Raw genomic sequence first — 24,874 nt, forward strand, 5'->3', positions numbered from 1 at the left:
TTCCATTCAAGTATCGCCAGCTGTTGCTATTCCAGGCAGAGTGCATTTGGTATCACGTCACCTGTGACAGGAGTTGGCGCTATACATGAAGCATCGACTTATGCCAACCCGCTATTCCAGAGCAGGAGGCCGTGGGCCACTGGTTGGGCACCCCTGGTGTATGGGAGGCAGTCATCTTCTAACTTCAGCTTGTTCATCTAAGCTATGACAATAAAATCTGGAAGCTGATTGGTTTCTATGCACAGATGCACCAGATTTTGCACTCTCCAGTTTCAGAACATCTCCCTCAAATTCCTCTTCCTTTCTGCTCCAGCATTTCCAGCCAAACTTTCCAGCTTGAGATGCATAGTAGAGGTGCTCTTATGAGATTTACAGGTTGGGATTGTATTTTGAAGCCTAAAGCCTTAGGCCTCGTACACACAATAGGTTAACCAGAGGACAACGGTCTGAAGAACCGTTTTCATGGGTCCAAACCGATCGTGTGTGGGCCCCATAGGTTATTTAACCTTAGGTTAGAAAAAATGACAACTTGCTTTAAAATTTAACCGATGGATTGCTAACCGATAGGTCAAAACCGATCGTTAGTACGCAGAACCATCGGTTAAAAATCCACGCGTGCTCAGAATCAAGTCGACGCATGCTTGGAAGCATTGAACTTCGTTTTTTTCAGCACGTCGTTGTGTTTTACGTCACCGCGTTCTGACACGATAGTTTTTTTAACGGATGGTGTATACGCACGACGGACCATTAGTCAGCTTCATAGGTTAACCTAGAACAACGGTCCTTCAGACTGTTGTCCTCTGGTTAACCTATCGTGTGTACGAGGCTTTATACACAACGATCAGATTTTCTGCATTCAAAGCGTAGGACTTTTGTCCAAAGGGCGTTGGCCAGGGATTTGTCTTGCATACAAACGGCAAAGAATTTCATTGGCCAACAAACGCGAAACTAAGTGCCAACAAACGCGAAACTAAGTGGTTTTCCAGCTCTTTAGCGGCAACTTCTGCCAATGTTGTATTATGGTAAGCATTGCTTCTGAGCATGCGTGTTTGTACTTTGTATTTTTGTCCGACAGACTTGTGTCTTGTCGGATTTTCTGATCGTATGTACACAATTGTTGGCAGACAATTTTAAAGCATGCTATCCCACATTTGTTGGCGGCAAATCCGACAACAATTGTCCGATGGAGCGTACAAGCGGTCGGATTTTCCGACAACATCCTGTCATTACACAATTCCCTTCGGAAAATCCGAGTGTATGTATGAGGCTTTAGGAGGGGTCTAATGCCCTGGATTGAAGCCTGATCGTCTTTCTGCACCACTAACACCACTGCCTAGTGTTGCTAATGACAATTTGTTTATGTTTGTTTACATCTTCTCCTGGCCCTAAATGACTCATTTAGGCAGTAAGAGTTCACACTGGGGCGACTCGTCAGGCGACTCAGCCGCCCGACAAGTCGCGTCCCATCCCATTCTAGTCAATAGAACCGTTCTAATAGGAGCGACGCAAGTCGCTCCGACTTAGAAAAAGGTTCTTTTACGACTTCGGGGGCGACTTGCATTGACTTCTATACAGAAGTCATTTTGCAAGTCGCCTCTGAAGTCGTCGTCTTCAGGACGCCTTGCTGAGTCGCCCCCAAAGTCGTGCCGCCCCAGTGTGAACCGGCTCTAAAGGATCAGAATGAGCTGGGCCTTCCGTCTTTCATAAAGGCCTTTGTCATTCTGCTCCTGCGCTACCTGAATGAGTCACTCAAGGCCAAGAGGGAGATCTGAAGAACACAGTCTGGTCAGTAATGATTTGGTAAAATGACTAAAAATCCAGCACTTCCGGAAGAAATCCAGCAAGTTCCTAGGAATGCTAACTAGGGCTGCAACTTACGATTATGAAAATAATCGATTAGTTGGCCGATTATTGTTTCGATTAATCGGTTAATAACGTTTATTTATTTTTGGCCAATTTGTTGTTGGGCAGATTAAAAAACACAAATTGCAGCAAAAACACATTACATGCTTTTCTGCAGCTTCTCCATTGAAGTATATTGAACCAAAAAAACAAAATCGCACCATTTTGCGTTTAAAAAAAGTCCTTGGCCTTTCCAAATAGGCAGCAGCTGAAAAAAATCATGGATGTGACCGTGTCCCATAGGAAACCTTGTAAATGAACTGTAGTGTGTTTCTGCAAAAAGCACCAAAAAACAGAGGTGTGACCCCGGCCTGAGATGTTTAGTAACATAATAGGGGTTAAAAAAAGAGCAAATAATTGCTACTGTAAGGGGTTTATTTTTTACTGTGGGACAGTGAAAGTAATATTTACAGTAGCAATTTGCTCTTTTTGTACTATAAAGGGGCAATTTTTTTTTTTTAAACCCCATTGTTACTGGCCGATTAATCGATTATGAAAATGGTAATCGATCAATTTCATAATTGATTAGTTGTTTTGGCCCTAATGCTAACTGACCAGATTAGAAAACCTGATTCAGTCATGGTTCTAAAGAACTGGGTAAACACTAGAGGTCGACGGATATATCGGCCGATATTTGGCCATTTTGGAGAAATGGGCATCGGCCGATTATTATCTAAATTGGGCCGATATTGAACACTGGCCGCACCTCTAACATGCAGAGTGTGGAGAAGGGAGGAGGAACGTGGGGTTTCTCCTCCCTTCTCCACTCTGTTGGCAAAGCAGCGCCACGGTGTGTGAAACTGTATGGATAGAGATAGAGGAGCTGTCAAAATTGAGGTTGGATGTCGGGGAGGGCGAAACCCAGCTATCCAACACCAGCCAATGGGATCTGGGCGGGCTGCTACGTGTAAGTGGCCCTGCCCCTTTCTTAAGCAGCCCAATCATTGGCTGGATAGCTGCTGGGTCCATCCCAGCCAGTGCCATCTGCCAGGGCAATCCAGTGCCACCTGCCAAAAAAAAATCAGTCTAAAATATCGGCCGCAATAATCGGCATCATATATCCCCCATCGGCCAGAGAAAAACCCATATCAGTCGACCTCTAGTAGACACTATGTGAATTTTGACTAGTTCTTGAGGAACCAGTTGAAATTTGCTACATGGGTGGCCACCTCCTGCCCAACATTTCTTCAATTGAAAATTGTCATACGAACAGTGGCTGCATCCAAGCAATAGATGCCAGCTACAATTGCCAGAATACAATAATCGCAGTAGGAGAATCCTTCATCCTCCAACGTGCATGGCATTGATGGGGAAATCTGTTCAATTATTTTCGTTTAGCTTGCAGGTTGAACGAAAATAATCTATACCTGTATAGGTCTTGTCTGCATCATTTATCTCCTTCCTCCCATTTCTATTCAAAGATTTTCATTCAAGCAGAATGTTCCTGGCTAATCCTGCTGTTTGGGGCCGTCAAACAGTGCATGCTCACCTGTCCACCCTTATGGATCTTTTTGAGGGTGTACAGGGTTCTCATTCTAAGCCAAAAAATCGTGATTCTCATTTTAGCCAGAATCGTGCAGCTCTACTTTGCAGCAGCACTCTTGTGCATACTGTATATGAATTTCCTGAATGAGGAAGTTTAGCATTTACTGTACCACTTAAGACCCGGACCATTATGCGGGTAAAGGACCTGCCCCCTTTTTGCGATTTGTCACTTTAACAATTGCGCGGTTGTGCAAATTGTCTCCCAAACAAAATTGGCGTCCCTTTTTCCCACAAATAGAGCTTTCTTTTGGTAGCATTTGATCACCTCTGCGGTTTTTATTTTTTGCGCTATAAACAAAAATAGAGCGACAATTTAAAAAAAAAAAAACAATTTTTTACTTTTTGCTATAATAAATATCCCCAATAAATATATATATTAAAAAAATAGTTTCCTCCGTTTAGGCCGATACGTATCCTTCTACATATTTTTGGTAAAAGAAATCGCAATAAGCGTTTATTGATTGGTTTGCGCAAAATTTATAGCGTTTACAAAATAGGGGATAGTTTTATGGCATTATTATTAATTATTATTTTTTTACTACTAATGGCGGCGATCAGCGATTTTTTTTTTTTGTGACTGCGACATTATGGCGGACACATCGGACACTTTTGGGACCATTGTCATTTTCTCAGCGAAAGGTGCTATAAAAATGCACGGATTACTGTGAAAATTACACTGGGAGTGAAGGGGTTAACCAGGAGGGGGTGCTGTAGGGGTTAAGTGTGTTGTAAGGGAGTGTTCTTACTGTGAGGGGGGCGTGGCTGTGTGACGTCGCTGATCGTCGTTCCCTAACACAGGGAACAGACGATCACTGACAGCTACACTACGAAGAACGGGGAAGGTTTGTTTACACTCACCTGTCCCCGTTCTTCCTCTCTGTGACCCGATCGCGGGACACCGGCGGCGGTCACGGAGGACAGGACCGCACGGCTGGGCATCTTAAAGGGTACGCCCATGTGCCCAGCCAGCCATGCCGCCAACGTAAATATTTGTGCGGCGGTCCTTAAGCGCTTAAGATGCCCACAAATGTCCATGTGCATTAACTCTTATGCCTCGTACACACGACCAGTTTTCCCGTCAGGAAAACTGCCATGACAGCTTTTGACTGGGAAAACTGGCCGTGTGTATGCTCCATGGCAGTTTTCCTGACAAGAAAGGTCTTTTTCCCGGCAGTTTTCCTATGGTAAACACTGCGATGGAGCATACACATGGCCGGGATTCCCGGCCAAAGCTCTCATGCCAGTTTTCCTACTAGGAAAACTGGCCGTGTGTAGGGGAAAAAGCTGCCGAGCAGGTTCTCGGCTTTCCCCTCGGTTTTCCCAGGTGACTTTTTCCGCCAGGAAAACCGATCGTGTGTACCGGGGATAAAAGTGTAGTATGGGTAAACCCTCTGCTAGATTTCCGAATATCTGTTTTTTATTGGGTCTCTGCTGGAGAGATCAAGTGGCAGAAAGACAGCGTCCCGCAATGGGATCATTGCCTAAAAAAAATGAGGTTATAACCATTCCCCATGCTATCCAAACAAAAAAAGATTTTGGCTTGAGTTTTAAATAAAGTTGGGGCTGTGATTGGACGAGTATGGTTATATTGTGAAAGGTGGCACCAGGGCCGCCATCAGGGGGGTACAGGCGAAGCATACTAGCACGTTATGCTTTTACTTTGCAGGGAAAGAGAAAGGAAGTGAAACCCATCAGGGAAACTTGACATTAATAAATCACCGGGACCAGATGGCGTGCAGCCGAGGGTACTTGGGGAACTCAGTAAAAATTAGGAATAATGGTCTGGCAATTACTTGACTGACAGTCTACTAACTGAAATGATAACAGCTTTTTGGAGAAAAGATAATGTAGCACCAATATTTAAAAAAGGGCCAAAATACATCCCTGGGAATTACAGGCCAGTTAGCCTAACATCAATAGTATGCAAGTATGGTATGGTATCATTAGCAGTAATCCGCATGGATTCATGAAGAATCGTTCTTGCCAAACCAATCTATTAACCTTCTATGAGGAGTTGAACTGCCATATAGCGAAAGGAAGGCCCTAGACCTCCTCTGTAACTCAAAACATGCAACCTGTAGAATTTTTTAAACGTCGCCTATGGAGATTTTTAAGGGTAAAAGTTTAATTCCACGAGCGTGCGCAATTTTCAAGCGTGACATGTTGGGTATCAATTTACTTGGCATACCATTATCTTTGACAATATATAAAAAAAAAAAAGTGCGCTTGTAAGACCGCTGCACAAATAGGGTGTGATAAAAAGTATTGCAATGACTGCCATTTTATTCTCTAGGGTGTTAGAATTTTTTTTTTATAATGTTTAGGGCTTCCAGTAGTTCAGGAACTACAATTCCCATCATGCCTAGTCATGGCTGTGAATGTCAGTGTGTTACAATGCCTCATGGGATGTGTAGTTCTACAACAGCTGGAGGGCCATAGTTTGAGGATCCCTGGTTTAGGGGTTCTAAGTAATTTTCTAGCAAAAAAAAAAAAATATTAACATGTAAACACAGAGTCTGAAAAACAGGCTCGGTCCTTAAAGCGGGGGTTCACCTGAATTTTTTTTTTTAAAAGCCAGCAGCTACAAATACAGCAGCTGCTGACTTTTAAAAAATGGACACTTACCTGTCCAGGTCGCCCGCGACATCGGCAGCCGAAGCCGAGCGGTAGCTCGGCTTTCGGCTTCCCCCCGCTGCCATCCTCGGTGAGGATATCGGGAAGTGAATCGCTGCGGCTTCACTGCCCGTTCCCTACTGCGCATGCGCGAGTCGCGCTGCGCCGTTCCCACTGGTCCTCGTTGTGTTCTGGGAGTCCAGTGTTTCCCAGAACACAACAGGGGGGGGGTTAACGCAGAAGGGCCTGACTCCCACGGGGGGTCTATACCAGGAAGTGGTGCAAATACCTGTTTTATACAGGTATTTGCACCCCCTCTCCCCTAAAAGGTGTCAATTGTGGCACCGGAGAGGGGGGAAGGGGTCCGAAAAGCAGAGATTCACTTTTGGGGGAACCTCCGCATTAAGTGGTTAAGATCGGGAGGGGGGTAGAATTGCAATCTTGATTCTTTATGCAGATTAGAGCTGCACCATTAATCATTAGAGTTCAGCTTTAAGCTGCTAGTATTTACTTACATTGTGAGCTGTTGTCTGTACAACAAGATTGTATATGGCCAGCCTACTACAATCTTCTTTACATCTACCATCAACAATGTTGTGCAAGAACCTTGAATAGATTGGTTAGGTTTGTACAATTTTTCCTCAACTACGTTATAGGAGCACAATCAGATTGATTCAGCACCCAAGTACAATGTTCTGTTTTCATGTCTGGTCATACACTATACAAAGTGCAAACCACTTGAAAGTGCATAATCCAACTGGAAAAAACGTATCAACGTCTAATACAAAAGGCAAGCTATCTTCAGCAAAGACATTGAAAAAAAAACCACTAAAATGTCTCCTGTTACCCATCATAAGATACCAGTTGTTTCAGGCCCCGTACACACGAGAGGATTATCCGCTGGAAACGGTCCTCCGGACCGTTCCCGCGGATAAATCCTCTGGCGGATTTTGATCTGATGGTTGTACTAACCATCAGATCGAAATCCGCGCGGAATCCATCCGCGGTGACGTGTCGCGATGACGCGGCGACGTGCGCGACGCTGGAAGGTAAAGACTTCCACGCATGCGTCGAATCATTAAGACGCATGCGAGGGAGGGGATCGGACGGATTGATCCGGTGAGTCTGTACAGACCACCGGATCAATCCGCTGGACAGGATTCCAGCGGATAGATTTCTTAGCATGCTAAGAAATTTTTATCCGCTGGAAATCCATCGGCCCGAAAAATATCCGCTGGGCCATACACACCACAGGATCTATCCGCTGGAACTGATCTGCGGATAAATCCCAGCGGATAGATCCGGTGGTGTGTACGAGGCCTCAGAGGATGCCAACTGCTGGGTTCGATGGTGCATGTCTGGTGGGAATGTCCCAGAATTAGACCAGTCTGGAAGAAGATTTTTAACCTCATCTACACAGTCACTGAATTCTCGGTCCCCAGGTCAGCATCTGTTGCTCTCCCCAACGCTCGGATTCCGGTATATCCAAGCCCAATCAGAGGTTGATCCGATTTATGCTCCTCTGGGCTAAAATTACCATTGCTAGGGCTTGGAAACAACCCAGGGTTTCCATTAAAGCGGTAAACCGCAAGATTTCGTGGATCATGATGCAGGAAAAGCTGGCCAGCATCCTATCTAAGGCCCCGTACACACGTCCGAGAAACTCGACGGGCAAATCACATCGTTTTGCTCGTCGAGTTTCTTGTGAAGCCGCCGAGGATCTTGGCGAGCCAAGTTTCCTCATTGACTAACGAGGAAATAGAGAACCTGCTCTCTATTTGGCCCGACGAGATCCTCGTTGGTTTCCTCGGCCAAAAGTGTACACACGACCGGGTTTCTCGGCAGAATACAGCTCCGATCGAGTTTCTGGCTGAATTCTGCCGAGAAACTCGGTCGTGTGTACGTGGCCTCACACAAAACAAAAATTTAAAGCTGTATGGGAACCATGGGCGTCCCACTGTAGTTTATCTCTAGCTACTGAGGTACACCCTGGGCAACCTGCATCTTCCCCCCACTTCTCTTTCTCTTTCCTACCTCTTATCCTTTTAAGATAGTTGTTTGACTTAAGGGTAATCTTTTATATTCGTTTTTTTATAAAAACAATTTGGCAACACAATAGGCCTAATTGAATTCGTAAGTACGAACTAGAAGTGCACTGAAGTCAAATTCTAATTTTCTTACGTAAGCTTTTATTGGAGGGGGTGGATTGGGGGGGGGCCTGGCCGGGGCACAGAATGATCCCATTAGGGGTGCCCGGGACAGGTAGGACTCCCCTGAGCGAGTGACCACTATATTCATTTTTTTTTTTTCCCTCCCCTTCCCCTGTTAGCAAGCTCGTATAGTTCCTTTAATCAGTCTACAAATCGGGCAATATGAAGTCGGTTGAGGCCTCGTTGCTGACATTTTTGCCTCATTTGTTGAATTTTTTGATGTTGTAGACACGGTCTTTGGTCATACTGTAACTGTATTCTATATTTGGAAAAATAAAAATCTATTGAAAGAAAAATGTCTCCTCTTATTTTGTATTGCAGTCTTCCTCAGTGTAGCGATGGTTTCATCCAACACAATACAAGTTCAGCGGATTCCTGATTCACCGCGAGTAAATCAAACTGTTCTTTTTAATGTCACTGGGATCTCAGAAAACATTCGATTCTCTGAGTGGTACCGAGGAAATGACACATCTGCTGCAAATCAGATTATAAGATACAACAATAATGATAATTCTAAGAATTTGGGGGCGAAACACATTGAAAGTTCCTCCATCTTCGCCAATGGCTCCTTGGAGATTAAGAATGTCACAAAGGATCTTGAGGGTGACTACACCGTCTTTATCCAGGGAGCTCAAACTCCATTTCAGAGCACCGTGTCCTTGAAGGTTGACGGTAAGTACGTCTTCCTTACTGGGAACTTGCGCACCTTCCTGTCCAAGCCAATTTTCAGCTTTCAGCGCTGTCGCACTTTGAATGACAATTGCGCGGTCATGCTACACTGTGCCCAAACAATTTTCTTATCATTTTGTTCCCACAAATAGAGCTTTCTTTTGGTGGTATTTGATCACCTGTGCGGTTTTTATTTTTTGCGCAACAACTAAAAAAGACCGAAAATTTGGAAAAAAATTAAGTTTTTAATTTTTTTCTGTTATTTTTTTTGTGAATAAGTAAGTTTTCTTCTTCGATTACGGGCACTGATATGGTGGCACTGATGTGCACTGATAGGCGGCACTGATGGGCACTCATGGGTGGCACTGATGGGTACTTATGGGTGGCACAGATGGTCACTGATAGGTGGGCACTGGGCATGGATGGGCACTGAGGGGTGGCTCTGATGGACACTGAGGGGTGGCACTGATGGCATTGCTGGGCATCACTTGTGCCCATGTTGCCAGTCAGTGTCCATTTGTGGGCACTGATTGGCATCTTTCTCATTTATTTTAATTGTTTTACTGCCCCCTTCCCTGGTGGTCCAGTGTGGGCTTCCCTGGTGGTCCAGTGTGGGCATCCGAGGGGGGGGGCTGCGCTGATAAACAATCAGTGCGAACCCCCCTTGTCAGGAGAGCCGCCGATCGGCTCTCCTCTACTCGCGTCTGTCAGACGCGAGTGAGGAAGAGCCATCAACGGCTCTTCCTGTTTACATCGAGATCAGCCGTGATTGGACACAGCTGATCACGTGGTAAAGAGCCCCTGCCGAAGGCTCTTTACCGAGATCGGAGACACCCCGCATCACCGATCGCCGCACTGCGCGCCCCGGCATGAAATCCTGCATGACGTCAACTACTTCCCGGACATCAATTGTATATTGACCGGGCAGGAAGTGGTTAACACATTAATGTGATACTGAAACCCTTGAAAACATTGGGTCCATAAATCAGCAGTCTGGCCTTACCACGGTCATAACGCTACTTAAAGTGTGTAGCTATGGATATTTTACAGATTTTATAGCGTACATACAGAATAACATTTTAAGACCATGTATTGTTTAGAAGCTAAGATTCCCCTACCAGTACCAGGTAGGGGAATTCAATGAACTTGTTGGACTGGTACATGAGCTCAAGACAGGAATCTACATCTGATGCTACAGATGTAGGGGAGGGGTAAGGTGACGTAAACAAGGCATGCGCTGCACAATTCTGGCTTATCTGAGGCTATATCCTCAAAAATGTTTAAAAAAACTGTGTTTGAAAGACCGCTGCTCAAATACAGTGTGACATAAAATGTGCAATGTTCTTTAGGGTCCCTGTTAAAATAATATATATATCCGATGTTGAGATGAACTTGGCAGGCTGCCTGAATTTTTTTTTGTCAGCTGTTTTATACAGGTATTTGCACCCCCTCCCCCCTGAAAGGTGTCAATTGTGGCACCGGAGGGGGGGGAGGGTTCCGAAAAGCGGAGGTTCACTTTTGGGTGAACCTCAGCTTTAGGTGGTTAAGATCCGGAGGGGGGTAGAATTGCAATTTTGATTCTTTATGCAGATTAGAGCTGCACCATTAACCACTTAACCCCCGGACCATATTGCTGGTCAAAGACCAGAGCACTTTTTGCGATTCGGCACGGCGTCGCTTAAACTGACAATTGCGCGGTCGTGCGACGTGGCTCCCAAACAAAATTGGCGTCCTTTTTCCCCCCACAAATAGAGCGTTCTTTTGGTGGTATTTGATCACCCCTGCGGTTTTTAGTTTTTGTGCTATAAACAAAAATAGAGCGACAATTTTGAAAAAAATGAATATTTTTTACTTTTTGCTACAATAAATATCCCCCAAAAATATCTAAAAAAAAAAAATTTTCCCTCAGTCTAGGCCGATACGTATTCTTCTACATATTTTTTGTAAAAAAAAAAAATCGCAATTGCTTAAAAGTTATAGCGTTTACAAAATTAGGGGGTATTTTTATGGCATTTTTATTAATATTTTTTTTTTACTAGTAATGGCGGCGATCAGCGATTGTTTTTTTTCCGGTACTGCGACATTATGGCGGACACTTTTGACACATTTTTGGCACCATTGGCATTTTTATAGCGATCAGTGCTATAAAAATGCATTGGATTGCTATACAAATGCCACTGGCAGTGAAGGGGTTAACACTAGGGGGCGGGAAAGGGGTTAAGTATGTTTCCTGGGTGTGTTCTAACTGTAGGGGGGGGTGGACTGACATGGGGAAATGACCGATCTTCTGTTCATACATTGTATGAACAGAAGATCAGCATTCCTCCCCTGACAGGACCGGAAGCTGTGTGTTTACACACACAGCTCCCGGGCCTCGCTCTGTAACGAGCGTTTGCGTGTGCCCGGTGGCGATCGGGCACGCGCACGGGAGCCGGGGGCGAGCGGGGGGCCTGCGCGAGAGCCGACGTATAGCTACGGGCTCTCGCGCAGGGGAGCAGACCTACGGCCGTAAAACGACGGCGGCTGGTCGGCAAGCAGTTAATCATTAGAGTTCAGCTTTAAGCTGCTAGTATTTACTTACATTGTGAGCTGTTGTCTGTAGTAGGCTGGCCATACACTATACAATCTTGTACAATCTCCTTTACATCTACCATCAACAATGTTGTGCAAGAACCTTGAATAGATTGGTTAGGTTTGTACAATTTTTTCCTCAAGTACGTTATAGGAGCACAATCAGATTGATTCAGCACCCAAGTACAATGTTCTGTTTTCATGTCTGGTCATACACCATAAAAAATGCAAACCATTTGAACGTGCATAATCCAATTGGAAAAAACATATCAACGTCTAATACAAAAGGCAATCTATCTTCAGCAAAGACATTGAAGAAAAAAAAACACTAAAATGTCTCCTCTTATTTTGTATTGCAGTCTTCCTCAGTGTAGCGATGGTTTCAGCCAACACAATAGAAGTTCAGCGGATTCCTGATTCACCGCAAGTAAATCAAACTGTTCTTTTTAATGTCACTGGAATCTCAGAAACCATTCGATTCTCTGAGTGGTACCGAGGAAATGACACATCTGCTGCAAATCAGATTATAAGATACAACAATAACGATAACTCTAAGAATTTGGGGGCGAAACACATTGAAAGTTCCTCCATCTTCGCCAATGGCTCCTTGGAGATTAAGAGTGTCACAAAGGATCTTGAGGGTGACTACACCGTCTTTATCCAGGGAGCTCAAAATCCATTTCAGAAAACTGTGTCCTTGAAGGTTAGCGGTAAGTACGTCTTTAGTTGTTTAACACCTTAATGTGATACTGACACCCTTGAAAACATTGGGTCCATAAATCGGCAGTCTGGCCTTACCACGGTCATAACGCTACTTAAAGTGTGTAGCTATGGATATTTTACAGATTTTATAGCGTACATACAGAATAACATTTCAAGACCATGTATTGTTTAGAAGCTAAGATTCCCCTACCAGTACCAGGTAGGGGAATTCAATGAACTTGTTGGACTGGTACATGAGCTCAGGACAGGAAGTGATGCTACAGATGTAGGGGAGGGGTAAGGGGATGTAAACAAGGCATGTGCTGAGGACAAATTCTCCTACATAGGTTGTGTCAGTTTAGCCATCGGTGCAGAATTTATAAAGTCTGAGCTGTAAGAAGAAAAGGGGCGGAGAGATGAAGTTATATTCTGCAGAGCTCAGTGAGGGGAGCTCTGAAAGCTGATTGGAGGGAAGGGATACACCCCCTTTCAGACAGAAACAGAGCTGAGGCTGTCAATCAGCTGGAGCTCCCTCTCCTGCTACCATTTTTCTCTTGGTCTCAGGAAAACTTGTCAGAAATGTTTCATACAGATAGCAGAGGAACGAAGCAGCAGACAAAATTAAAGGAGTTCTCTGACCTAAAACTTTTAACCCCCGCTGTGCCCGGGCTGTAAAAATATACAAAATAAACTTTCACTTACCTGCCTACGATCCCCCGTTGTTCCGATATCGCCGTCCCGTTCTCCGGTCCCGGTCTCTTCCGCTTCCTGTGTGTCGGTGACTCATAGTGCGCTCAGCCTATCAGCGGCCGGGACGGGACATTGCTGCGGCCGCTGATAGGCTGAGCGCACTATGAGTCACCGACACACAGGAAGCGGAAGGGGCCCGGGACCGGAGAACGGGACGGCGATATCGGAACAACGGGGGATCGTAGGCAGGTAAGTGACAGTTTATTTTGTATATTTTTACAGCCCGGGCACAGCGGGGGTTAAAAGTTTTAGGTCAGAGAACTCCTTTAACAGTGTTCTGGCGATAGACGGGTACACACTTTAGAGGGATATGCTTTGTTCATATTTTAATGTCTAAGGTTTACAACCACTTTAATTAATGTATGTCTATCACATACACTGTACATGCTTATTTGCTAGGAAGGATAGATAGCTTGTGCATGTGCGTAGGCATATTTTGGAAAACAGTACGTTGTGAAATGTTTTCCTAAAATTGTAAGTTGTAAAGCATTAATAAACCAGAGAGGTTGTTATGCTTCCTTGCTTGTACCACAAAGGAAGGCAAAACATTATTTTTTGGATACAGTTGAGTGGGATTAGAACCCCTGTCAGTCTTTATTGCTGTCCGTGTCCCCATTAGGGAGATTCACCCTCTCTGTTTGTCCTGTTTACCATTCTCATTAAAAGTGACAGTAACAGAAATTCACAAATTTTGGATTGTCACCAGGACAGTAATAGAGGGGGTCATTTGCTCTGGTGACCTGAGGGGCCCCAAAGGATTCCCTTCATTTGTAAAATGTTCTTCTCACTTCCTGTTTTGACTATGAGAAACAGGAAGTGAAGGTAAATCTCCCCAATGGGACACAGATGGCAAAAAAACTAACTGGGGTTATAACCCTCCCCTAATCTATCCAAAAAAAAAGTTTTGTCTATAATTTTACTTAAAAAACAAAACAAAAAAAACATTTAAAATTAGTCGGCCAACTTATGCCTCGTACACACAACCGATTTTCTCAGCAGGAAAATTGCCATGAGAGCTTTTGGCCGGGAATCCCGGCCCTGTGTATGTTCCATCGCAGTTTTCCTGACAGGAAAACTGCGGGAAAATAAAGAAGAACATTTTCTATTTTTTCCCGCCGGAATTCCGATGTGAGCTTTTGGTCGGAAATTACGACCGTGTGTATGCTCCATCGGGCTTTTGCTGTTGGAATTTCCGCCAACAAAAGATTGGGAGCAGGTTCTCTATTTTTCCGACGGAAAAAGTTCCTATCGGAAAATCCGCTTGTTTGTATGCAATTCCGACAAGCAAAAAAGCATGCATGCTCAGAATCAATGCAGAAGAGCCGAACTGCCTTTTTGAACTTCATTGATCTCGGCTCGTCGTACGTCACCGCGTTCTTGATGGTCGGAATTCATGTGACCGTGTGTATGCAGCACAAGTTTGAGCCAACATTCCGTCAGAAAAAAATCCATGGTTTTCTGAATTTCCGATCATGTGTACGCGGCAGGAGGCTTCAGTCACACCAATGCATTTTTTCATGCTTTTTGCAGAAACGCAGGACATTATATTTATCATTCACATCAAAGCATTTTTGTGCCTCTGCATTTTTGGAAAGGGTCAGGGACGTTTGTAAACGCAAAACTGCTTTTTTTTTTTCTTGGTTCAATAGACTTTAATGCAGGAGCTGCAGAAAAGCATGTAGTACGGTTTTACCGCAATTTGTGTTTTTTTAATCTGCCCAACAAAAATTTGCCAAAACAGAAAAAAAAAACGCAACAAAAAAACACAAAAAGTACTGCAGAAATGCTCAAAAGTAAACTGCACAGGTGTGAATGGAGCCTTCCTTATGCCTCGTACATACGATCAGTTTTTCCGACAGGAAAACCACCTTTTTTCTTCAGCAGGAAAACGGCTGAAATTTGTCTTGCATACACACGGGCACACTAATCTTGTTTGAAATTCCGAACGTCAAGAACGTGGTGAGGTACAACACGTATGACACGCCGAGATCAATGAAGTTCAATAGGCAGTTTGGCTCTTCTGCTTGATTCTGAGCATGCACGTTTTTTTAATTTGCGTCGTAATTGCATACAGGTGATTTGCGATAGGAATTTTTCCTGTCACGAAAATTTAGATCCCGCTCTCAATCTTTTCTTGCCAGGAAAACTGACAGAAAAAGTGTTATGGAGCATACACACGGTCGGAATTCCTGACAAAAACCTCACATCGCACTTTGATCGTGTGTACGAGGCATTACAGGCAGTTTTCCTGACAAGAAATGGCGGGTCTTGTAGTTTCACAGGCACTGGAGGACAATATATAATTGCAGACAGATCTGCATTAAGATGTTGGGCCTTCCCTGAACAGGTCGGTGTTGTAGTGATGACAAAAATCACCTCACTAGATGAACCATTCCACACAGGGACACTTCTCTGGAAAGTCGGCCTAGAAAGAGAAGGGCATTCTGGGTAATTATCGCATGTTAGGCTGGGTTCACACTACGGTTTTCCCGTCCGTCAGCCGCATACGATTTCAGTATTGAAAACGTACGGGCCCGGACGGGAAAACGTATAGATAGAGAATGCATTGCAAATCGTATGCACTCAGATGCATCCGGGTGCGTACGATTTGCTGGCAAAACGTTTTTTAAACGTCCGCAAAACCGTGTTCAACCACGGTTTTGCGGTCGTTTTTAAAACAGTATGGCAAACGCATACGTTTTCCTTTAACATTAATGTCAATGGAAAACGCACATGTGTGCGGTTCCATACGTTCCCGTCCGTTTCAGCCGCATACGGTTTTTCATATAAATCGTATGCGGCTGACGGACGGGAAAACCGTAGTGTGAACCCAGCCTAATGCTGTCTTTGGAGCATGACAGAAGGGTTTTCTTTAGAAGATAAGCAGCTGCAGTTAAGTTTGGCCTGTTAGCCTGATCACACCAGTGTGCTTTACACTGATAAAAGTCTGATAACACTCACAAGACAGGCACGCTATATACCCTCAGAAATGTAAACGCACCAGGACACGTTTTGTATTTATTTCAGGAATATATATAGCCCCAACATTTACCGCAGTGCTTTACATATTATTTACATATATGTAGCCTACTCCCAAAGTAGCAGTCTAGGGGTGTCTTGTATTTTTATTGCTAGGAAGAACTTGGATGGGTTTATGGAAACACTTGGGATTCCCTCCAAAAAGCTGAAATAGCTGAGGACACTTCTCTTCTCACTTTTTTGTCAGAATGCCTCTTACAAAGCTCACTACTTGCTGGGAGAACTGCACACAGTTTCTGGGGCACAGGATCATCGATTGCCTCCTTCTGATATCCACCGGGCATTCTTCAGTGAGGGAAATAGAGACTCGCAACACCACAGGACCAGTGGCGGCTGGTGCTCATGATTTTTGGGGGGGCGCAAACGAAAAAAATTGCAGCCTCACTGTGCCCATGAAATGTAGCCATTGTGCCATCAATTGTCACCACTGTGCCATTCCATCAAACGCAGCCACTGTGGCATCAATTGTCACCACTGTGCCATGCCATCAAACGCAGTCACTATGCCATCAATGTGCACCACTGTGCCATGCCATCAAACGCAGCCACTGTGCCCTTTAATTGTTACCACTGTGCCCATTGATGCCGCTGTGCCCTGTAAAATGCACTTACCTTTCTCCTTACACGTTCTTTGATGTCTTCTCCCGCCTTGGTGACGCTTCAGCCAATCAGGTTTCCGATAACCAGAATCGGTGAACCTGATTGACTGAGACGGCCGTCAGTCGTATCCAAAGAACGCACCCCCGTACGTTCCGAGGATAAGCTTCCGGGAGACGAGGGCTGTACTCGGAAAGCCTATTAGAGCCGCTGGCTATAATAGGCACTTCCGCACAGCCAACCAGCTGCTATTATTCAGGTGGTCGGTGCTCAATATTTACGCTGACCGCTAGGAGCGCTTCCATAGACTTCCGTGTCGAATATGCAAATTAGGTAGATACGCCGATTCAGAAACGTACGTCCGCCCGGCGCATTTTTTTACGTCGTTTACGTTAGGCTTTTTCCGGCGTAAAGTTACCCCTGCTATATGAGGGGTATCCTATGTTAAGTATGGACGTCGTTCCCACGTCGAATTTTTAAAATTTTACGTCGTTTGCGTAAGTCGTTCACGAATAGGGCTGTACGTAAGTTACGTTCACGTCTAAAGCATTGACAAATTGCGGTGTAATTTGCATGCGCCGTTCGTAAAAAACGTGAAATACGTGGGGTCACAATTCATTTGAATAAAACACGCCCACATCATCCACATTTGAATTAGGCGGGCTTACGCCGGACCACATACGTTACGCCGCCGTAACTTAGGGCGCAAGTTCTTTCTGAATACGGAACTTGCGCCCTAATTTGCGCCCTAATTTACGGCGGCGTAACGTATCTGAGATACGATACACCAAATGTATCTGATTCCGGGCCAGTGTCTTCATTGGACTAAATGCAGGCAATGTTCGGCCAAGATTTTTCTGCCCAGTTCCTCCAACAAAAATTGATTGAAAGATCGACTTTGCGGAGAAAGGTGGTGCCGAATCAGTCAAAATTTGATCTGTGTATGGCCAACTTTACACTTGAGTGTCCTTGTCAGAGGTCAACTGAAGATTGCCAGGTTGTGTACTACAGTCTATTATGGCATCTACATAGAAAGTTTTATATATATTCCAATTTTTTTCTTCTTTTTAGACCCGAGTACCGACAGGCGTGGTTTGAGTGGTGGAGCGATAGCTGGCATTGTCATAGGTGTTTTAGTAGCGGTTACAGTTGCAATTGTTGTTGGCGTATATGTGTTTAAGCCTAAAGACTCAGGTGAGTAGTAGCATTCTCAATTGAATTCCATGTTTATGTTTAATAAGGACATACAGCCTATGGGCATCTGCAATGTTTGGGGGGGGTCCTATACAGGGTGAAGGACTGCGCAATTTTTCCTGATGTGGGGAGTCAGGCAAATTATTGACCACTCTGGGGAGACTTTTGGATGTGACTGGTAAAAAAAAAAATAATAATAATCCCAATTTATATCTTTTAAATTGTACCACTCTCCTCGTCTCCCCTTCCCTCCCAATGGCTGTGGACAGAAACGTTAGGCCATGCTCTGCTTTTGTGTTTATATGGGCAACCACCCTCAGGCATACCTGATAGTAGTCATCACGCCAGTCCTCTCTCTATGACCACCTACAGTATCTCACAAAAGTGAGTACACCCCTCACATTTATGTAAATATTTTATTATATCTTTTTCATGTGACAACACTAAAGAAATGACACACAATGTAAAGTAGTGAGTGTACAGCTTATATAACAGTGTAAATTGGCTGTCCCCTCAAAATAACTCAACACACAGCCATTAATGTCTAAGCCGCTAAGTGAAAATGTCCATATTGGACCCAATTAGCCATTTTACCTCCCTGCTGTCACGTGACTCGTTAGTGTTACAAGGTCTCAGGTGTGAATGGGAAGCAGGTGTGCTAAATTTGGTGTTATGGCTCTCACTCTCTTATTCATCACTGGAAGTTCAACATGGCCCCTCATGACAAAGAACTCTCTGATGATCTGAAAAAAAAAATTGTTGCTTTTCATAAAGATGGCCGAGGCTATAAGAAGATTGCCAAGACCCTGAAACTGAGCTGCAGCATGGTGGCCAAGACCATTCAGCGGTTTAACAGGACAGGTTCTACTCAGAACAGGCCTTCGCCATGGTCGACCAAAGAAGTTGAGTGCACATGCTCAGCATCGTATCCAGAGGTTGTCTTTGGGAAAAAGACGTATGAGTGCTGCCAGCATTGCTGCAGAGGTTGAAGGGGCGGGTGGGGGGTCATCCTGTCAGTGCTCAGACCATAAGCCGCACACTGCATCAAATTGGTCTGCATGGCTGTCATCCCAGAAGGAAGCCTCTTCTAAAGATGCACAATAAAGGACCGCAGTTTGCTCAAGACAAGCAGACTAAGGACATGGATTACTGGAACCATGTCCTGTGGTCTGATGAGACCAAGATAAACTTACTTTGTGCAGATGATGTCACGCGTGTGTGGCGGCAACCAGGTGAGGAGTACAAAGACAAGTGTGTCTTGCCTACAGTCAATGTACTGTGACATAATGAAGCAGAGCAGGATCCCCTTCCTTCGGAGACTGGGCCGCAGGGCAGTATTCCAACATAACGACCTCCAAGACGACCACTGCCTTGCTAAAGAAGCTTGAGGGTAAAGGTGATGGACTGGCCAAGCATGTCTCCAGACCTAAACCTTATTGAGCATCTGTGGGGCATCCTCAAACAGAAGGTGGAGGAGCGCAAGGTCTCTAACATCCACCAGCTCTGTGATGTCATCATGGAGGAGTGGAAAAGGACTTCAGTGGCAACCTGTGAAGCTCTGGTAAACTCCATGCCCAAGAGGGTTAAGGCAAAGCTGGAAAATAATGGTGGCCACACAAAATATTGTCACTTTGGGCCCAATTTGGTCATTTTCACTTAGGGGTGTACTCACTTTTGTTGCCAGCGGTTTAAACATTAATGGCTGTGTGTTGAGTTATTTTGAGGGGACAGCAAATTTACACTGTTATACAAGCTGTACACTCACTACTTTTACATTGTGTGTCATTTCTTCAGTGTTGTCACATGAAAAAGATATAATAAAATATTTACAAAAATGTGAGGGGTGTACTCACTTTTGTGGGATACTGGTAGATGTCCCACTTAAACCCTTTACCCAGCACTAGCGTCCCTTTTATCTTGGGTAGCAGCAAGCCTGCCCAATCACATGACCACTGCGATTGGCGGTCAAAGTGGTCACTTGATCAGGGGCCAGTCCTGGAATCTCCTGATCATAGTGACTGGGAGCCATACATGACAGCTTGATCACTATACTGAGTGAGCATGCTCTCATCGCAAAAATCTATTTCGTCCATGGCTCCACTGTGGTATATGTACACATTAAAATGCCCCCTACACTTTGAGATGGTGCTGATTATCATATACACTATAATAGAGGGAGAACTTTTTAATATTTTGGAATTTTGTGAAAATGATGTATGAAAGTAACTTTGTATTACAGTTCATTTTCTAACCAGCTTGTAGTATTAACAGTAGATTTTCCCAATTTTGCATCACAGGTCCTCTTTAACCAAGAATACTAGAAGGCGCGTGCTCCTGTACAGCAGTGAACTAATGCTGCACCAGTCCGAATACACAATGCGCACTTGTACAAAAACATTATGGGTTAAGACGTGGGGGGAAGAAGAATGGAGGGGAGGGAGAAAAGTGCACCTGTCATTTAACATGGGGTGTCAAACTGGTGGCCCTCCAGCTGTTGCGGAACTACAACTCCCATCATGCATCTGCCTAAAAGAGAAATTCTGGTAACTGTCGGTCTTGCAATGCCTCATGGGACTTGTATTTTCGCAACAGCTTGTGGGCCGCCAGTTTGACACCCAAGAAGGATAGGGAAGACTGTTAGATGGATTAAGGGATGGTGTCATGATACAGGACACTATGGGCTAGATTCAGGTAGACTTACGACGGGCGTATCACTAGATACGCCGTCGTATCTTTAAGCGTATCCTCAAATTGAGATACGATTAAATGTTGCTAGGATACGACCGGCGTAAGTCTCCTACGCCCTCGTATTTTAGTTGCATATTTACACTGGCCGCTGGGGGCGTGTGCGTCGATTTACGCCAAGAATATGTAAATGACGTAGATACGCCTATTCACGAACGTACGCTCGCCCATCGCATGTAAGATACGCCGTTTACGTAAGGCGTTTTCAGGCGTAAAGATAAACCACCAAAAAGATGGTGCAGCCAATGTTAAGTATGGACGTTGGATCAGCGTAGAATATTCCACGTTTTACGTAGTTTGCGTAAGTCGTCCGTGAATAGGGCTGGGCGTAAGTTACGTTCACATCGAAAGCATTGAGTTTTTGCGACGTGATACTGAGCATGCGCCGTACGATCGGCGCTTCATTTACATGTATGGTAATGAATCGTGAATTCATTACCATACAACACGCCCCCTACCTGCCTATTTTGAATTAGGCGGGGTTACGCCGGGCCATTTGCGCTACACCAATGTAACTTAGGAGGCAAGTGCTTTGTGAATACAGTACTTGCCTCACTATCTTACGTTGGCGTAGTGCAAATGGGATGCGCTACACAGGCAGAAAGGTACTCCGCCGTACGTGAATCTAGCCCTATAACTGCATCCATTTTCCTGAAGCTGGATCTAGTTCTGATGTATCTTTCACTCATCAACCTTCTGCTGTACTTGGATTCATAGGTATTCACAAATTGTGCCTATACATCTATTGCAGGAACCTTTCAGTAGGTGTCCATATAAGTCTGACCACTACTTACATGCATGTTATCTTGAAGGAAAAAAAATCTGTGCTGAAACCCTTATTAAATAAATAATAATTAAAAAATTACACCAACGTGCAAACAAGAAAATTGCAAAAATAAAAATAAATGATGAATAAAGTGGTGCTGCAATCAAAAAACCTTAAAACTTCAGTCAACATACATATATAAAACAATTAGTTGCGCACCTAGAAAATGTAAAATTATCATACAAACTCAAGTGTCCATAAATAATAGTGTTCATACAAATAAACAATAATATGTGAGTTCATAAATACTAAAGGGTTTTAGGCCCCTTTCACATTGGAGCGGGAGCCGCGGTGGCAGTATAGCGGCGCTATACCGCCGGGATTGATGTGGGAATCGGCCGCTAGCGGTGCTATACCGCCTGAAAAACTCCTCAGTGTGAAATGGGTCTAACTCTGAAGATTCGTTCCAATAGATAAATATGAGCGGACTCATGAATGGCAAAGTCCATATAAATTAAATGGAATGGGATAAGGGAAACTTGACAGCAGGTGAATCTGATCAGGTGTTCTGTTCATCTAGTAAAAGAAAGGCATTCACAGCCGCTTACCAGATAGAACTTTAGGGCTAAAAATAGCGCCTGAAAAATGCCTCATTTGCAGTCCCATTGTGAATGCCCGAGTGCTTCCACATTGGGGCACTGCCTGGCAGGATGTTAAAAAAAACCCTTGAAATGAATGAGCATCACTGCCGAAGCACTATTCACCCTTTCCTCGGCTGCTAGTGGGGGTTAAAAGCACCCCAATAGTGACCGAAAAGCACAGCTAAAACTACCGGGGCTTTACCGCTAACGGGCCACGGCTGCAAAGTGAAAGGGCTCTAAATGAAATTCTGGGACACACTGCTTACCACACCTACTTGAAACCACACCCTCATTTGTAGCCACACCCACACAATACCTTGGGCACCATGAGAATTGTAAGTAACGGACAAAGTTGGGAGGTCAGGATTAGGTAACACAACGTTCAGGAGTCGGAATTGCCAAACAGAGAAATCTGGATCAGGTTAGGATGACCAGTTTGGTAATCCTGACCCCTGAACTTTGTGTTAACTAATCCTGACCCCCTGAACTTTGTGTTACCTAATCCTGACCCCTGAACTTTGTGTTACCTAATCCTGACCCCTGAACTTTGTGTTACCTAATCCTGACCCCTGAACTTTGTGTTACCTAATCCTGACCCCTGAACTTTGTGTTACCTAATCCTGACCCATAAGCTCTCAGATTTCAGGGTTTAGGATTAGGTAATGCAGAGGTCAGGATTAAGTATCGAACAGACTTCAGGGATCAGAAGTAACAACATACAGCCTTCAGCAGTCAGGCATAAGTAACGTACCGACGTCGGGAGTAAGTAATGTACAGACTTCAGGGGGCAGGAGTAAGTAATGAAACAGAGTTTAGTTGTCAAGGTTAAGTAGCACTTTGAGTACAGGAGGTCAGGTTAGGAGTAGGTACCTTTACAGATTGTGGCTGGTGTCCCTTGCATCCACTGTCAAACTTCTTCTACCTCACCTATCTCTACCGTACCTTGGTCATCCATAAATTCATCCACAGGAGCCGGGCACTGTATAGTAACCATTGCAGTACATAGGCTCCAACTGAAGTTACACTGCTCAAGAGTCGGTCCTAGCTGGAGTAGTCTGTGCTTGGCAACACGGATAGCTGCACAGGTAGCTCAAGCCGCACCATTTTCCATTAATGCTTGTACAGTGCAACTTCAGTTGGAGCCTGCCCACTGCAGGGGTTACTATACAGGCCTGGTTCCCGGGGACAAATCTAGGGACGCCCATTTCATGGGTAGAGGCTCCTCATAAGCGGGACTGTCCCCTGTACACAGGAACAAATTATAACCTTGCCCTACACCCTTTCTATGCTGCAATAGGTTTACTACTAAATGACAGGTGCTGTTTAAAGAACGACTTCAGACAAGACACAACATTCAGTAGTCATTATATTACAGGAAAAACTGGTTATTCATTTCTGGGTGATGTGTTTAGAAGTACCAGTTGTAATATTTACTCAGTTATAATGAATCCATTATTTGCCAAAATAATCATTATTAACCACAATAGCATCGTTGTGCCAGATTTAGCCCAGTGATTCCCCCCTCCCAACAAGGATCCCTGGTGAGTGCAGCTCTGCAAACTGATCCGAAAACATCTTTAAACCATATGTTAAATAAAAGATTTAGAGCCGGTTCACACTGGGGCGACTTGGGATCTGACTTGAAGTCGCCTCAAGTCGTCCCAAGTCGCGCTGTCGAGAAAAACAATGCAAGTGAATGGGAGCGGTTTTAATACACACGACTCGAGTCGCTCCGACTTCAAAAGAAGTTCCTGTACTACTTCAATCCGACTTGTAGGCGATTTGTACCCATTGATTTCAATGGAAGTCTGATCCAAGTCTGATCCAAGTCTGATCACTGTCTTAACTGAAGCGACTTTCCAGGAAGATAACATACATTTCGCAGGCAAACCTCTCCCTCCCTCCCCTAGAGCTGATTGTTGTTTGATTGGCCACTGGAAAGTCTCCTGTCCTGGAGACGACTTCAAGTCGTGTTGTAAATCGCCCCAGATCGCCCTGTGGTTCATGCTCAAGTCGTGTCGGAGTCGCGCTGGAAGTCGTGTCGCCCTAGTGTGAACCGACTCTTATGGTTACTTACTTTTACTTTAATCACACTTCCTGGTCTATATTTGGACACTGGTGATGTAGCCTTCCAAGGGGACAGCTATGAGGCACTGGTGATGTAGCCTTCCAAGGGGACAGCTGTGAGGCACTGGTGATGTAGCCTTCCAAGGGGACAGTTGTGAGGCACTGGTGATGTAGCCTTCCAAGGGGACAGCTGTGAGGCACTGGTGATGTAGCCTGCCAAGGGGACAGCTGTAAGACACTGGTGATGTAGCCTTCCAAGGGGACAGCTGTGAGGCACTGGTGATGTAGCCTTCCAAGGGGACAGCTGTGAGGCACTGGTGATGTAGCCTTCCAAGGGGACAGCTGTAAGACACTGGTGATGTAGCCTTCCAAGGGGACAGCTGTGAGACACTGGTGATGTAGCCTTCCTATGGAGCAGCTGTGAGGCACTGGTGATGTAGCCTTCCAAGGGGACAGTTATGAGGCACTGGTGATGTAGCCTTCCAAGGGGACAGTTGTGAGGCACTGGTGATGTAGCCTTCCAAGGGGACAGCTGTGAGGCACTGGTGATGTAGCCTGCCAAGGGGACAGCTGTAAGACACTGGTGATGTAGCCTTCCAAGGGGACAGCTGTGAGGCACTGGTGATGTAGCCTTTCAAGGGGACAGCTGTGAGGCACTGGTGATGTAGCCTTCCAAGGGGACAGCTGTGAGGCACTGGTGACGTGTCCAGGGTCTCACAGCTGCTTCCCTGGGAAGGCTACATCACCAGTGCCTCACAACTTCCAGGGAGAAGCCACTGTTGATCTTGCAGTTTACAGGTGAAATCATGTGCATTTCTGCAAGATCTTGGGCTCAAAGCATGTTCTTTTAACATTCACAAATGG

General features: G+C 44.9%; 1 protein-coding gene across 4 annotated transcripts in view; it reads left to right on the forward strand.

The window, feature by feature from the left end:
• LOC120916466 (carcinoembryonic antigen-related cell adhesion molecule 10-like) overlaps positions 1 to 24,874 on the forward strand; it is a 107,014-nt gene that overhangs the window by 76,462 nt on the left and 5,678 nt on the right. For 2 of the 4 annotated variants that reach the window (XM_040327445.1, XM_040327448.1), the window contains 4 exons: positions 8,592 to 8,942; positions 11,870 to 12,220; positions 17,669 to 17,791; positions 20,089 to 20,537. In XM_040327445.1, the coding sequence (XP_040183379.1) occupies positions 8,592 to 8,942; positions 11,870 to 12,220; positions 17,669 to 17,791; positions 20,089 to 20,099 (836 nt within the window). In that variant the 3' untranslated portion in view covers positions 20,100 to 20,537. Of the gene's footprint in view, positions 1 to 8,591; positions 8,943 to 11,869; positions 12,221 to 17,668; positions 17,792 to 20,088; positions 20,538 to 24,874 lie in introns of those variants that run through there. The other 2 variants (XM_040327446.1, XM_040327447.1) reach the window with 2 other exon arrangements.

This window comes from Rana temporaria, chromosome 10 (assembly GCF_905171775.1).
Source record: "Rana temporaria chromosome 10, aRanTem1.1, whole genome shotgun sequence".
In the NCBI taxonomy this organism is placed as follows: domain Eukaryota; kingdom Metazoa; phylum Chordata; class Amphibia; order Anura; family Ranidae; genus Rana; species Rana temporaria.